Here is a 17,692-nt window from a genome sequence, read left to right as displayed (position 1 = left end):
AATAAATTCAGGTCAACAGCTTTTCCTTATTTCTTAGTGGCAAACTAGTTGTAATAATAATAGTTTATATTTCAGATATAATAAGTTATATTATAAAATAATATAATACATTATAAAATTTAGTATCAAATTCGTTTAATATTTGTATATAATATAATATAATCTATATATATATATATATATATATATATATATATATATATAATTTGAACTGGTAATGGAAATTACGGGAAAACGGCTGAACGGATTTTAATGAGAGACCCCTCATTTTCATGCCTGGCATCCAAAGTTTTTCGGAAAAGTAGTAGTTTTCAGTGAAATGTCAATTTTCCTACATAATTTTCCTATTTTCCAAAATCCATCTGTTGTCAGTTTTGAGAACTAAGTTTATTCAATCACGGCCGACTTGATTGAATTTCAGAACAAAACACACACTACAATAAACAATAGGCTGTTACACAAAGGCCATGACCTGCAGGATTGCCGACATATTTAGAGCTCAATTCAATTTGTTATTAAAAACTGATTCTGCAGTGTATAATTTTCTGAGTACAGCTGTGTATTGGATATTCAAATCTACGAAACTTGAGGTGGTTTGTTGACATTATTACCATTAGAAATGAAATATTATTATAGTTAATATCATGATGCGTCTATTTTTCATTAATTGTACATAATACTGATGCTATATTCATGACATGAAAGTGAAACGTTTTGTGGTTATGTAAGTAAATGTAGAGAATATCTTAATTTAGATCTTCATTTCTATAATTTACTGAGTGGCTGCTATATATAACTACGAAACTTAAGTAAGATAATAATATTGTTATTAAAAATCAAATATTTTTATACTTATTAACCCAGTGGGGTTGGGTCTTTTTCATATAATTAATGGCGGTGTAGTGTAGATATTGATATGTGTCATTGTCTTCAGTATTGGCTCGAGAGAGCGCAAAAATTACAGTTCCTAAGGACAGATCAAAAGTTATTAGGGCCTACTTACTGATAAAATAAGAGGCCTAGAAAATTTTGTAGTCTCCAGATCATTTCAGCAAGATCTCTTAGTAGGATAAAATGATTTTACGCTCTACATTTCAAGTTCTACATGCAGCAGCTATACGAAAATGCTATTGTTCGAAAGCTTAGCAACCTGACATTTTTTTTAACTTTTGCCTACAATCCACAATGACCTGAAATAGCTACTGCTATCGTCCTGACATTGATACTTGCGTTTTCGCGTTGAAACTCAAAAACTGAAGTTGGATAGGTTCAAGAAAAAGCATTTGGCCTAAAAAATCCATTCAGAGGGAGTATGTTTCATTATTATGGAAGCAAATAACTATCAAAAAGACAAGTATTCTTCATTGAAAATAAATCTGAAAAATTTTTATATGAACGTCTAACGAACTTAGTTTGCAGCAGTATTTGCTGCACAAGCCACTAGTATAATATAATATAATATAATATAATATAATATAATATAATATAATATAATATAATATAATATAATATAATATAATATAGGTATATGGTTTTACTTCTCATAAGAGTTTTGTTTTTCCATTTTCAGCGCTATCAAATCATTACATATTTTAATTGTTGTTGGGGTCAACGTCTCAACTCTCATTATAAAGGAACTCTAGAGTCTAGACATTACAGTTAATGACGGGTTTATTATTTTACGGATCCAATTTATTTTATTTGAGTATATAATGTACCTAGATGTATTAATTATATGTGTTACCTATATTTCCGCTGTGTCGACTGCTAGCTGGTGTGATGTCAGCGCCAACTCTAGGGAAAAAGCAGAATCTGACGCTCTAGCTGGCTTGAAGGTCATTGAAATCAGTCCGGCTACATCAAAGGTACCGACGCGAAGTGTCCATTCTTTATAATCCCTATTCGCTGGTGTAACATTATGTACTCCGGTTCTCTTGGCCATATAAATCCAAAGCGAGAGAGCTACTGTGCAAATTTGTATGGAAGAAAAATGTCCTACTTACTTATTAGATTGTCCTCTGTGAAATATGTTGCATCCACTTTAAGGGGATCACGGTACATCCAACTGAAACCATAAAATTGCAATATTCAATTAGTTATTGTCATTGAAATTCATGGATTTTCATTGTAAAACTAGAAAACGTATTATTATTAAAAAGATATTTTACAAGTGAATTGCATAAAAATAGCTACAGAAAATAGATTAACAGAAAAACACCACTTTCTAATATTTAAGCTGCAATATTATTTATAAATATGCGAGTATTATAGTAAGTAAGTTGCATAAGCAGATAGCTTAATGTGTAACGGACATGGTCGGTCCTGATATGCACGTCTGTAGACAGCAGTGTATGTGTACAAGTTGCAGTGTCCAGTCGATCAGTCCTAGTGAAATGGAGGAGTACACGACAGCGGATTAACAGACCTGATTTTCGAATACGAATGAGCCAATGGGAACAGTAGACAAGCTCACAAATTGTATCGGGCCGAGTACCCACGTAGGAGACATCCGGCCCATACCATCTTTCCACGACTGTTCCAAAGGTTAAGGGAAGGAGGGCACATGGTGCCATATTACAATTCCATTTCCACACAACTATTTTTGCTTACAACTTTCGACTCAGTCATCTCCGGTCCATGGTTCCTTGTCTCAAATTGATACATTTGTCCTTCCCCATCATCCCTGAAAGTTAGTAACACCAGCCGGAAACACTCTGTATATTGTTAAAGGAAATAATTTACGTTTATAGCAACGTATGTTTAATTTTAGGACAAGACCCAGTCAGAAATAAGATAATACACAATAACCAATGCCTCGAACAAGTGCAAAATTTCAATTATCTGGGTTGTGAAATATCTTATCAAAATGAAAAAGATGTGAACAAGAAAATTACCAAATTTACACAAATTCTAGGAATAATAAACAATACATTAAAAGCTAAATCAGTACAAAAATCTACAAGAATAAAAATATATAATACACTACCCTTTTATACGGAAGCGAGATTTGGACATTAAAGAAAAAAAACAAAAACATGAACAGAATTAAAGCAACGGAAATGAAATTTTTCAGGACAGCAGGATATACTCTTTTAGACCGAAAAAGGAATGAAGAAATTTTAGAACAATTATAAGTAGAGTCAGTAGAAGAAAAAATCAGCAGATACAAATTCAATTGGCTAGATCATGTAAGAAGAATGGAAAATTCAAGAATCCCAAAAATTATGATGCAGTATAAACCTAGAGGACATCGTCGACCAGGAAGACCTTTAAGAAGACTGCTAGATGGGGCCGAAACAGGTCTACAGAGGCCTAATTCGTGATGGATGATGATGATATTTAATTGGTTTCGTCTTAAATTATGATATGTTTTGAGGTTATTATTTACATCAGTGTGTCAAAAATATGAAATACTAGTAGGCTATTATTAGTAGAACCTATTATTATATTCCATCTTTATACCCCGGTTTTCTGTTTCGTTACTAGTGTTGGCACCTGTAGAAGGAGGGAAAACCTCACCTTCCAAGAAACTTAGAAAACAGTGGAATGAAAAGGCAATGCAAGAAGCCATAAGACAAGTTCTAGAAAAGACGTGAGAGACGATTCATCTGGATTCAGTATTACCGTTGAAAAAACACCTTCTAATGATGATGTTGAATGCTTGTTCTGTGCTTTTGTTAGTAGACGCCATTTTGACTTTGCGATGTTGTTAATCTTGTAACTTGTAGTATTCCATATTTATACCTACATTTTTATGAAGGAAATGTGTTAGATTTTGAGGAAATTATCTTTCTAAAATAATATCTTGCGAACTTCTACGTTCGGTGTATCATTCACAGAGCCATTCAGCATTCAGCGGTATTTTACGTTCAGTATTCAAAACATGCAGGTTCCAAAACGAAAAAACAAAATGGTATTCCATATTTGTAACATTTGCTGTACTGTTCTGCAGACCTAAGAAGTTATTTGCTTACCTGCTATTTCTCCAGTCCCAAAATTCATCGTATCCATTCTCCAAGAAGAATTCCATGTCATACGAAATAATTCTAAGAATGTTTAACAGATGTTGCTTTTCCTGTAAGTCAAACTACAAAAAATGGTATTAGTACGAGTGTATATACAAGATTTCATTGTCATAAAAATAACACATTTATTATTATCATCCTGAAGGGAGAAAGGGAAACTGTAGCTCTACGTGCATCATGGTGAACTATTGCGTTAAACTCAGGCTAGGTGCATTCTCATCCAAATCAGTTGACTGTGCTAAGGTTCGCTGCATATCCAGGTTTGTGAAACAAACTTCACATTTTCCTAGGCGAGTTTCTTCAACACGTCATCAAACAGTATTCGGTGAAATTCTATGAGTAGACACATGTATCAATTTGAGACCAGGAACCATGGTCCGGAAATGACTGAGTCGAAATTTACAAGCAAAAATAGTTCTGTGGAAATGCAATTGTAATTTCACACCACGTGCCCTCCCTCCCTTAACCTTTGGAACAGTCGTGGAAAGATCGTATGGGCAGGATGTCTCCTACGTGGGTACTTGCCCCGATACAATCTGTGAGCTTGTCTACTGTTCCCATTGGCTCATCCGTATTCGAAAATCATGTCTGCATATTCCGCTCTCGTGTACTCCTCCATTTCACTATGACTGATCGACTGGACACTGCAACTTGTACACATACACTGCTGTCTACAGACGTGCATATCAGGACCGACCATGTCCGTTACACATTACGCTATCTGCATTGCTTTAGTGTAATTTCCTGTCCCCACCCCTCAGACAGCGCACTGAATGGAATACTGTAAGTAGACAACGTAAAGAACGTCAGATGAATACAGTATGTGTAAGGAGTACAGACAAATAGATATAAATAAGATATTATAGAGGAATAAAATTATTTCATTTCCACACAACTATTTTTGCTTATAACTTTCGATTCGGTCATTTCCGGACCAGGGTTCCTTATCTCAAATTAATGCATGTGCTCTTCCCCATCATCCCTGAAAGTTTGTAACACTAGCCCGGAAACACCATGTATAAATTTCTTTTATATTATGAACTATTTTCTTCTTTTCTCTTGTGAAATAAAAATGTTAAGAAGGTGTTGTTATGGGCAGTAATGCCTGTGTACTTTCAAACAAAACAAAAAACAAAGAACAAAAAAGAAAAACAAAACAAACAAAAAACAAAAAGAAAAAAATAAACAAAAAACAAACAAAACACAAAAAACAAAAAAACAAAATAAAACAAACAAATATACACTACATACGAATGAAAAAGCTGTAATGGATAAGTGGAGGTTACCAGATGGAAGGAAGCTGACCCAAAAAACGCTCTTTGTCCACCTCAAATTCTATTTGAAACCGGGTCTCTGACGGGGAAAGCCGACGTTCTAGCCCTTCGACGAGTGCGCACGACTTTGTTACAGAATTTTAATGATAAATTATCTTACATGCCGTAACACCTTGCAAATGCACCTAGTTCTGTACGAATTAATCGTTCAATAGAGTCCCTTTATGAAACTGTTCAATGACGTTATTTACAAATGTTGCTGAAGATACTGAAATATATAACAGAAACTTTATGCACAGTATCGAATCTCGAAAAATAAATTCGCACACTACATCACGGACTCACCGAAGCGTAGTAGTCGTCACTCTGTGAGATGTTCAAGACGAAGTCCTGGTAGCCGCAGTAGGTAGCGATGTCTTCCGCCTTGTCCACAACGGCCTTCTTGGTGTCGTCGTCCAACCAATCCGACTCTCTAACCAGGGAAATGAAGCCTTCTTTAACATCGACCATCATATCAGACACCTGAAACCAGCGAGGTACTATCTTTGGGCCCACGTGTTTGACTGCACAATTAAGAATAAGTTTAGTTCACTTCACTCGTAGTTGACCACCACCACCACCACCACCACCACCACCACCACCACCACCACCACCACCACAGTATGCATATTCCAAGTGGACAGATTATCTTTTGCAAATTAATTTTAGAATATCTTACATGTAATAGGTTAGACATTTATTTTTCAGTCGTTGACTTTACTACTTTATATATTTTGTTAGGTGTTACTTACTTACTTACAAATGGCTTTTAAGGAACCCGAAGGTTCATTGCCGCCCTCACATAAGCCCGCCAGCGGTCCCTATCCTGAGCAAGATTAATCCAGTCTCTATCATCATACCCCACCTCCCTCAAATCCATTTTAATATTATCCTCCCATCTACGTCTCGGCCTCCCTAAAGGTCTTTTTCCCTCCGGTCTCCCAACTAACACTCTATATGCATTTCTGGATTCGCCCATACGTGCTACATGCCCTGCCCATCTCAAACGTCTGGATTTAATGTTCCTAATTATGTCAGGTGAAGAATACAATGCGTGCAGTTCTGTGTTGTGTAACTTTCTCCATTCTCCTGTAACTTCATACCGCTTAGCCCCAAATTTTTTCCTAAGCACCTTATTCTCAAACACCCTGAACCTATGTTCCTCTCTCAGAGTGAGAGTCCAAGTTTCACAACCATACAGAAGAACCGGTAATATAACTGTTTTATAAATTCTAACTTTCAGATTTTTGGACAGCAGACTGGATGATAAGAGCTTCTCAACCGAATAATAACACGCATTTCCCATATTTATTCTGCATATTTGTTAGGTGTTAACCTTTACATAATAAGTTGTGTGATGTATGAACGTTTTCGTTGAGCATGTCAACATCATCAGATACACTCTGTCATTTTACAATATCAATACTCTCAGTGTTATCTACACAAACAATAGGCTTCATGTTTACTATCTTATGAGGATAAAACCTATTAAAAATTATGTGAATTAGTTTTATAATGTTCAATTGTGGATACCCCAACTGTCAACAATTAAAATATACTTATATTATCATGGATATATTCTTTGCAAGTCATCACACCAAGATCTACAAAATATAGGCAGTTATAACAGGCTAGAATCTTACACCATGATATGGAAAAGTGAATACCTTGTAACAAAATATTGTAATTTGCAAATCCTCACAGGCATAGTAAGGCATTGAATAGAGTTAGCTCATTTTTATATTTTAATCTTACTTTTAGTCTCATATCATTACAACGTTCATAATATTGTTCACATGTGATGTATACAGTAAACCTTACTGTAATATCTAATATTATAGTCATTGCCTTTTTAGTTACTGCTGACTCATCTACGTAGGAAGGAATTCTATTTGGCAGCTTGGAAAATAAACGAAGAATAACGTTACCTTGGAAACTGCATCTGATATGTCGTAACGTGCCGCCATTGTGGCGCTGACAGCGTCTCTCAACATCTTCCTCGTATACTTCAGACAAGTCTGCCATCTGCAAGACGAGATAAATTTATAGTTAATCATAAACTGAACATTTTAATATTAATGTCTCTGCTTTTGTTTATCTAACATTTACTTAACTAACCTTATAATTTTCTTACCACTCTTCATATTTTCAATTTAGCCAGCTTTGGTTGTCTTTGTGGGAATATTTGCACGATTTATTCCAATAACTCTCTAATATACGATATGCAAAACGTGTGGGATATTATTCCTAACTTCGTAATTTTTAGTTTTACCATAAAATATTACATACAAAATTTGTTGCAAATAAATAAAATAATATGATCTACAGGGTGAACCGTAACTATTGTCATTAATTTTAGAACGTTATTTAAGTTGAATATAATTTTACTCGTTTTTGCTTCCTTTCCAAGATAAAAATTATGAAACATTTCATAACGTGTTTTTGAAAAGCCATTGATTTAATTCCCAATATGCTCAGTGACTTTAAGAAAATGATTGAAAGAATTTTAGTTTTTTTCATTTAAATATGCAGAGATTTGATCCCCACGAATGTAACTTTCCGTTCTGAAAAGGAATTTTAAAATGTTACATTTGTTCGGATAAAATTTCTGCACATTTAAAGGACAAAACTAAAATTCTTTCAATCATTTATTATGACTATTACACTCTTACTACGTCATACTACTTTTGACCAATAAAACGGTACGAAAGGACGTATTTCAACCAATCATGGCTGCTTATCGCACAATTTTATCGCGTCCCTAGCATTTGTTTAATTTTATCGCGTCCCTAGCATTTGTTTCTTTGTTTGCCAACATTTGAAACTGCGCTGGTCTGGACGTCAAAAATATATATAAAATTACAAACCACTCCAGTCGATGCACAGTAGTTTCAAATATGACTCGCATTGGCATTCAAGAACAAGAATTAATAAACATCACTGATCATACCTATGCATCTTCTGAAATCCGATTTACAAATAAATGAAGAGCACCATTCGGAAATTCTGAATAAGTTGAATACACCATGTAGGCCTAAATCAACGAGTTCCACTTCTATTACGCACACGTCCAATATAACATCAATTGAACCACCAACCACATTCAAATTTGAAAATTGTACATTCAATAATTATTCCTTTTAAAATTATTCATGTTTATTTTTTATGTCATCGTCGTTAATTAAAACTTTTCTAACACTTGTGCATATTAGTTAGGTTATGTTATAGCTTCTGCTATATGATATTATGGATAGTCGCGTATCAGAGATTGTTTAATATTAAGATTTATTGAATAGTAATCATTACAGTGTCTATATAAAGACACTACTGCCATTTAGCATGCATCTAGCGTAATATTTGTAATGTTGAGATGGTACAATAATACATTTGAAGACAGTTGTATTTTCGTAAGTCAATTAATATTTTATTGTATTGGAGTACTTCGTTACTTCTGATCTTTATATACTTTCTTCTAATTGTGTAATAGTCAATTAAATCCCACTCGAGTTTTGATTTTCTCTAGATAAATCAAAACGTCTAGTGAGATTACTGTTGATAATACAGTGCTCTCTTAATTTGACTGAGCATATTGGGAATTAAATCAATGGCTTTCCCAAAACACACTATGAAATATTTCACATAAACATTTTTTGTGCGAGATCGTGCGTATTTGCTTGGTTTCCGCACAAAACCAATCCGCGGAAAGTCTAAAATTCACATTCAGTATTCCCAACCTAACACACATAACAATTTCCCTCTTCTTACCGCTTAAGTGACATATTGATTTTACTGCTTTAGGCTTTTAACATATTTTTAGAATGTTCAATATAGTAATAATTATAAATTGGAAACTTACCACTGCAATTTCACCTAAATTGCACTGTCAATTATTGTTTTTAAATATTTGCAAAAATTAAGTAAACTCTACAACTCCACTAAAGTTGCTGCATTCGTGATGCAAGTAACATTAAGGAAGCCGTGAAAAAAATCAACAATCTTGATTTGCATAATACACGTCACTGTTCGTTAACAGAAAACCACAATTTAAGTCACACGGAGTTAGTGTGCACTCGAAGTTGGTTGCTTGACGGTTGTCAGGCCACTTTGAGGTCTGTGGATATAGAGGGAAAAATTGGATCGGTGTCGGTCAGAGTTCCCGGGTAGCTCAGTGGTAGAGCGTTGGTACGTTAAACCAAAGGTCCCGGGTTCGATACCCGGCTCCGGTACAATTTTTCCCTCGAAATTATTCAAATCAACTTTACAGGGAGTTATACCTGAAATCTTGATTTGCAAACTTGCCGATGTTATTACTGCAATATGTTATATAAATAATATTGTTAAAATATTAAAATGAAAAATAAATCATTACATAACCTTACCGTTTGTTTTAAATTCGCATTTATAGACTGGGGGGGGGGAAGACAGACGTATATCACGGCCTGCTAGAGTATAGTAAACACAGAAAACATTTTAAAGCAACAATGTTGAAGATAGATATTTTTGTTTTGCAAATTTGCCGTCATTGAACAGAAACCAAGATGGAGATTTCATTGCAACTAATTAGAAATTCCTCTTTCAGATATGTAATAAACGATCATCGCACAAAATAATGTACGATACACGAGCGGTATGTTTTCTTTCAATTCTCGGAAATTAAAAAAGCTCAACTACGTTTCGCTTTTTCAAACTTTTCCTCGAACATGAAAACTTCAGCATACCGCTCTTGTAACGCATATTACTATTTATCGAAAATGAATAACTTTTCTGTTTGTAATATCTCAAAGAATAGCCCTTTGAAATTAATGACGTTACTTACGGTTCATTCTGCGTATTAATTTCGCACTTGTGAAATTTGTATTACATGTTACGTATGAAAATAATATAATACACTCATTTAATTCAGATAAATAAATTTCATTGACAAATTTCTCCAACGACCCTAAGATCTTATACATAAAATTAGGTGCGTGGCAGTTTTTGGCCTGGTTGCAAGTTTGTGCAACCGTAACTTTTACCACCACATTTATTATACACCTATCCTTTTACTTGATTCGAGATTGAAGTATTACTTCTCCCGGCAAAAACGTATTACGGCGAACGCCAGTAGGGGAAGTTATCCCCACCCGCGCCTCTCGGCACCTCGCTCGCATGCTCTCTCTCTCTCTCTCTACTGTCTCTCTCTACTATCTGTCCCGCTTCGATGGATCACTGCCTACCACATTGTAATATGCATTAGACAATACGCATTAGACAACTGTCCACAACCACAATGCAATACGCATTAGACAATACGCATTAGACGACTGTCCACAACATGTACTGACACAACACAACACAACACAATGTAATGTGGTTTGCCTACCACATTGTAATACGCATTAGACAATACGCATTAGACAACTGTCCACAACCACAATGCAATACGCATTAGACAATACGCATTAGACAACTGTCCACAACATGTACTGACACAACACAACACAACACAATGTAATGTGGTTTGCCTACCACATTGTAATACGCATTAGACAATACGCATTAGACAACTGTCCACAACCACAATGCAATACGCATTAGACAACTGTCCACAACATGTACTGACACAACACAACACAACACAATGTAATGTGGTTTGCCTACCACATTGTAATACGCATTAGACAACTGTCCATAACCACAATGCAATACGCATTAGACAACTGTCCACAACATGTACTGACACAACACAACACAACACAATGTAATGTGGTTTGCCTACCACATTGTAATACGCATTAGACAACTGTCCACAACCACAATGCAATACGCATTAGACAACTGTCCACAACATGTACTGACACAACACAACACAACACAATGTAATGTGGTTTGCCTACCACATTGTAATACGCATTAGACAACTGTCCACAACCACAATGCAATACGCATTAGACAACTGTCCACAACATGTACTGACACAACACAACACAACACAATGTAATGTGGTTTGCCTACCACATTGTAATATGCATTAGACAATACGCATTAGACAACTGTCCATAACCACAATGCAATACGCATTAGACAACTGTCCACAACATGTACTGACACAACACAACACAATGTAATGTGGTTTGCATACCACATTGTAATACGCATTAGACAACTGTCCACAACCACAATGCAATACGCATTAGACAACTGTCCACAACATGTACTGACACAACACAACACAACACAATGTAATGTGGTTTGCCTACCACATTGTAATATGCATTAGACAATACGCATTAGACAACTGTCCACAACATGTACTGACACAACACAACACAACACAATGTAATGTGGTTTGCATACCACATTGTAATACGCATTAGACAATACGCATTAGACAACTGTCCACAACCACAATGCAATACGCATTAGACAACTGTCCACAACATGTACTGACACAACACAACACAATGTAATGTGGTTTTCATTAAACAACACTCACCTGTTAACTTTGCACATCCTCGAAGTAACACATTAGTCTTTTTTTCCCACAGGTTGGACACTCGTAATGACTAGCAAGTAGTCCAAGCTCCTCACAGTACCTTACCGTATCCGCCTTCAATTCTCCCTGGACATTTTCAGGAAGAAGTACACGTCTTCGGTACGGATCATCACTACACGTGGTTATACGTCTGTACACGAAGTTGGACACGGACACAATGAAGCTCCGCGCGTTAACACTTATGCCAACCCCGTAGTCAACCCCTACCAAGCGACATTCACAAGCCCCCCAGTTTCTACCCACGCTATTCGGTCATTGTCCCCTTCTGCAATACGTTATGGCAGTTCCCTTAAACATAAACAGATTCATTTTCCCTTCTACCCCAACTCGCCTCGGTAGCCGGGAGGTCTAAAGCGTGATCAAAAAGCGTGCGTTTAGGTTTAGTTACGAATAGTTACGAACTTTCTCGGCTCGAATCTCCCCTCCTGCGAAGTCGTAAGAAAAAAAAAAGAGAGAGACATGAAGCAAGGAACAGAGGAGAGGCTGGAGAGAGAGGGGGAGAGAGACTGACAGGACGAAGTTCCTCTTTTGCTTCGTAGATGTCGTTACTCTTTTTGTTCCACTTTCCTACACTAGACGTCACCCCACCCTAAACCCCTATTTCCACTCTTTCCCGCTAGGGTGTGTGGTGAGCTTGTAGGGGAAAAGTGGAAAGGGGACGTGGGCGGAGCTTTGCGTTCGCCGTATTACATTTTTCCCCTTCTCCCAATAGCATCTCGATTAACTCTATCTGAGCAGCGATTGGTTAAACTGAGACACAACGTTCAGTTCAGGGGGCTGTGGCCACTGCTGAGTCACCCAACTGACGAACGAAATTCTCACTAGTTTTTTTATTCTCGCGCATCTAGCGTAGTCATTTGTTACGCGAAGTTCGGCAGCTCAGTGTGGAATTGGGCGAGACGGAGGGGGAAGAGGAAGTAAGGGGGGAGTTACTTAGCGGTGTTGCAATGGTTAATAATAGATTGGAATTTCGAGATGGGGCACTACGACCCAACACTGTGATATTACAAGATCTACTATGTTAACTCTCAATCTAAGCGCAAACCCACACCGGCTGACTGCACTAAGGTTCGCTGCATACCCAGGCTTCGAGCAGGCAACTCGGCTCGCCCATAAGATCTTATACTATGCTGGACTGACCTCACCGGCCCTGTGAAGAATGCAAAAGGAATGCATCAATTGTTTCTTCAAAGCTACTTCAAACCACGCCCCTATTCGCCAGCTTCTGAACTGATAACGTCTCCAGTTCATAAAATTATACATGTATTAACCCCTGCGGTAGATGATTGGGCAGACATTTAGCCTGCCAACATCTCTTACCAGTTTAAATACATTCTCACGCCCAGCTTCCCCTGTAATGTTCTCTACCAGCCAAGACCGTTGAATTGAGTCTCACACCGTACATACAGCCAGCGCCAGCGTATTCGGCGCGTGTTCTTCAGTACAAGCCCAGCCAGTGAGTCAGTGAAGCTGAGAATGGTACCACCCAAATTTACGTCACGTCAGCAATCTGTCAACCACAGTTTCTCGCTTACAGACTGCGGCAAAGATAAGTAACTCGTTCTTAACGTTCTCATTACTTATTTCACTCGCCAAAAACGATGACTTTGCTTATACAAAATAATAAGTTGTTTGGCAGTTTCTGGCCTGGTTGCCCACCACATTTATAAATATATGCCTATATTTTTTTACAGATGTTTCATTAGGCCTATATTTCTGCTGTTCAATCACCATTAAATTTCAAGTAGCTTATGTTATAGTCCCGTCGCTATAATTTCCGGCAGCCAATCACGTTACAGGTCGGCTACATTTATGTGCGTCTTGTGATTCGCTGATGAAGTTATGCATTTCCTAAGTCTCGATAAATACTTAATATAATCGCCCGCCATTTTGGCTCTTTTGTTGGCGTTCGCAGAAACCACATGAGGACTTTATTTGCCGCTCAAATACAGTGCGTTTCATTTATTGTCATAGGAGCTACGACATGATAATGTTTAACGGTGTGGCAAATAGATTCCTCGTATGGTAGCTCGGCAACGAAAGAACAAAAATGGCGAACGATACTACCTACCTAGACTTTATAGAGTCTTCACTTCCTAAGACGTAAGAAAAGAGGAGGAGTCACGCCGGGAATAACAGCGTCGCGACTATAGTGGTTGACGTTAGAGCAGTAGTGTCAGAGTTGTAAACTCCAATAGGCCTACCGGTTGTGGAGCTATATCGTAGCTTGAACTTGCTTATGTCCAGGCTTCGAGACTTTGGACCCGATACAATAAGCTTACTATGCATGTACTATAGGTTGTTGACTCGCTGCAAGTAGTGAAAGGTAGAGATTTGTTGAGGTAACAACGTTGCTATTTAGAGTAGAGTACGGTAGTATGGGGAACACACATCCTATGTACATTCTTAAAGTAAATATACATTACACAATGATAATGTCAAAATAATGTGAAAAACATTTATTCTCCTGTCTTTTATAGTATAAGCATTTGTTTAATTATACACAGTGTTAATGGTGGAAATAAGCATGTAGCAATTTTAATTTCTTCATTTATCCTATTGGTCGTCTTTAGGCAGTGCAGTTACAGTACCGAATTGCAATGTACTACAAAATACATTTTCAGTGCCTCAAACGGAAATCTTTTTCAGTTGTCTACCAAACACAGTTTGTACTGTGAAAACATGCGCTCTACCTGGCATGACTTTATAGGAGCAAAACGAAAAAAAGCTAATATCATTGCAGTTTCTAAGAGACAGTCCTTTATTCTCGGGTGACTCTATGTCCACTAATTTGCTGTTTATATTACACAATGTTCCATATCCGTTATTTTTACATAAAATTGATTTCCACTTCTGTTTTACACGTTCAGTAACCGGTGTACTTGGTGTCTCATTAATTCTCTGTGTCATTTCCTCAACTAATTTGAGGGCTTCCGGCATCTCTTGCTCTGACTTTTCTAACCGTGTAATAGTTTCAGACACAGTTTGAAAATAGGTTTGTATGAAAACCAAATTATTCGTCAGAACCTTGAAATCCAGAGCGTTTTCCTTTGCGTATTTGTTGGCATTCATTCTACAGTACCCCCACTCACTGTACGCTTTACCACTATACTCAGTACGCCGTTATACGGATTTCCCACTGAACTGCTCTATCGGGTCCGAAGTCTCGAAGCCTACTTATGTCTCTGGAAACACCGGAGCACGCAACCAGTCTAGTGGAGCGCTCCGCTCCGTTTAGTCCCTGTCTGACATCGCTGCGTTAGTGTATTAAAGAGCATTCAACCCTCTCCTTTTACCCTCACCGCACACTATGACACTGCACAGAGGCAGAGCCAGTGGCGGCTCGTGGGTACTGAATTCAGGGGGGCTGCATAGAAAAATAAACCATGCAACTTATGTTATTTAAAGATTACTTCCATGCGCCTTGTCTTGTAGGTTTCAAACTTTTGAATCACTTTCTTATTAAAATCCGATATGACGTTTAACATAGTCTTTACAATGGAAAACATAGCTAATGCGGTCAGTCTCTCTTCTCTTATCGTATTTCTAAGATAGGATTTTTTCTCTCTTCAAGCACGAAAAGCAACGTTTTGGATCGGAAGTTGTCATTGGTACGGCGATAGCTATGGGTAGTAGTTCCACAACTTCTGAAAATGAGGCCTGCAAGTTCTCAGATAGAAGAAACTGCAAGAGCTTGTCTGGATTACTGACATTTCTGAATTATTGTCTCTGATACAACACAGTGAGTTCGTTTTTAGTTTGTCTTTATCGGACATTGGAAAAAGCTCCACACATACATTTAGGTCATTTTCAGGAAATGAGCTTTTGTAGCATTCAAATTTTTCTTGACACAGATGAGCAGATAATATCAGATATCTATGAACTGGAATCGGGTGTAAGCTTGTGTGATAATAAGGTCACACACTTCCTTGGGTGCCGCAACCCTTGTCTGAATCCCTTCGACCTTACGACGCTTTTTAGGGTTTCTTTTTCACAGATCTCGCTGCTCAACTGTGCACTGTTCCGTATTGTCTGGCATTTAAAAGAATCCTGCGGGACAAAATTCCGGCACACCGGCGACGCTGATATAACCCCTACAGTTGCGAGTGTCGTGAAATAAACCATAACTTAATTTTTTTATATGCAGATTTGAACCTTAGAAATATCTAACTGGCGATGTTGTAGTTGGTTGTATAATATATCTACATGATACATCAATAAATGAAAAACACTGAGCCAGAAATTGAATTCAGGATCTTCAAGAGTACGCACCAGGGCGCTTGCATCATTTATTGCGATGTTGTTAGATGTTTCGCATTCCATTATGGTTTGAAAACATTCTAGCAATGGCTCCTTCTTCTCATGAACAACATTTACTGTTCTAATTTTAAAACTCCATCTTGTTGCCCCAGCTGATGGAATTGTTTTTAAACACATTACTCTAATACAGACTGTGTGGAGATCGAGAGAAGAAAGCAGGGATACTGGATAAATTAGCAAAAAATATGCGAGCTTTGTAGGCTATTTTGTTTAGCGGCTCTTTCCATTATGAGATTGAACTGAAGGGCACTTAATTTCACATTTCTCCTGAATTGTTAAGGTGCTGAACTGAATAGACTGTAAATATTGTACAGAATTAAACATTGTTGCACTTGTTATACTCACAACGTTAAAGAAAATGTATTTAAAACTGCGCGCTACTGACAAACTGCTGCAAATTTTGCAGCGCCTGGAAACTCTGGATTCACGGCAAGGGGCAGCAGGGGGAGGGGTAAAACTAACGCGCAAAGCATCCGAGACGAGACTGGGAGCTCCAGGGTAGGAAGTGGCTTCACCAATCCGTCCTTGTCTATCGTTTCGCTCTGGCAGCACCAGGGGAAGAAGTGACTTCACTAACGACTGCGTGCATGTCATTGAGAGCGAAATTAAAAAAAAAATTCGAGCCGCTAAATAGAGACTGTAAAAAAAAGGTAAAGGTATCCCGTAACATGCCATGAAGGCACTTAGGAGGCATGGAGGTAGAGCCCCATGCTTTCCATGACCTCGGCACTAGAATGAGGTGGTGTGGTCGGCACCACGCTCTGACCGCCTTTTACCCCCGGGAAAGACTCGGTACTCAATTTTATAGAAGGCTGAGTGAACCTTGGGGCCGTTCTGAAAGTTTGGCAACGAGAGAAAACATCCTGTCACCACCTGGGATCGAACCCCGGACCTTCCAGTCCGTAGCCAGCTGCTCTACCAACTGAGCTACCCGGCCGCCAAAATAGAGACTGTATAATAAATATATTTCAGAACATAAAACGAGACAAGAGAATGTCTGGGGGTACTGCAGCTCCGCAGCCCCCCTTCGAAAGCCGCCCCTGGGCAGAGATAAAATAAAAGGTTTGTACTTGATTCGAGATTGAATTTTTATTTCTCCCAATAGCATCTCGATCAGTTCTATCTGTGCAGCGATTGGTTTGACTGCGATACAACATTAGTTTCCATCCAGCCCAGTGAGGTGTGGTTAGTGCTTTGTTATCCAACTGACGAACGGAATTCTCACTAGTTTTTTATGTTCATGAATCTAACGTTCGACAGCTCAGTGTGGAATTGGCCTAGGCGGAGGAGGGAAGGAAGTAAGGGGTAGCGTTACTTAACAGTGTTGCAGTCGCGTCTGTGTCTCAAGTATTAGAGCGCTGGTCTTTCATGCAGGCGGCCTGGGTTCGACCTCCAGCCAAGTTAGTGGACAAAGCAAACGTTGCCGATGGTTTTCTTGGGATACTCCTCTTTCCCACTATCATTCCATCAGCACTCTCCATGTACCATCTGCAATAGTA

At 37.9% G+C, this 17,692-nt stretch overlaps 1 protein-coding gene across 1 annotated transcript in view; it reads right to left on the bottom strand.

Moving 5' to 3' along the window:
• Window positions 1–17,692, bottom strand: part of LOC138700374 (endothelin-converting enzyme homolog) — an 83,168-nt gene that overhangs the window by 23,529 nt on the left and 41,947 nt on the right. Inside the window, exons 12-15 of the mRNA XM_069826961.1 lie at window positions 7,267–7,363; window positions 5,645–5,821; window positions 3,975–4,087; window positions 2,004–2,065 (exon numbers count right to left, since the gene is read on the bottom strand). Of these exons, the coding sequence (XP_069683062.1) occupies window positions 2,004–2,065; window positions 3,975–4,087; window positions 5,645–5,821; window positions 7,267–7,363 (449 nt within the window). The remainder of the gene's footprint in view (window positions 1–2,003; window positions 2,066–3,974; window positions 4,088–5,644; window positions 5,822–7,266; window positions 7,364–17,692) is intronic.

Source organism: Periplaneta americana, chromosome 5 (genome assembly GCF_040183065.1).
Source record: "Periplaneta americana isolate PAMFEO1 chromosome 5, P.americana_PAMFEO1_priV1, whole genome shotgun sequence".
NCBI classification, from domain to species: domain Eukaryota; kingdom Metazoa; phylum Arthropoda; class Insecta; order Blattodea; family Blattidae; genus Periplaneta; species Periplaneta americana.
Note: the sequence above shows the minus strand (reverse complement) of the source record. Positions and strands in the feature narration are given on the sequence as shown.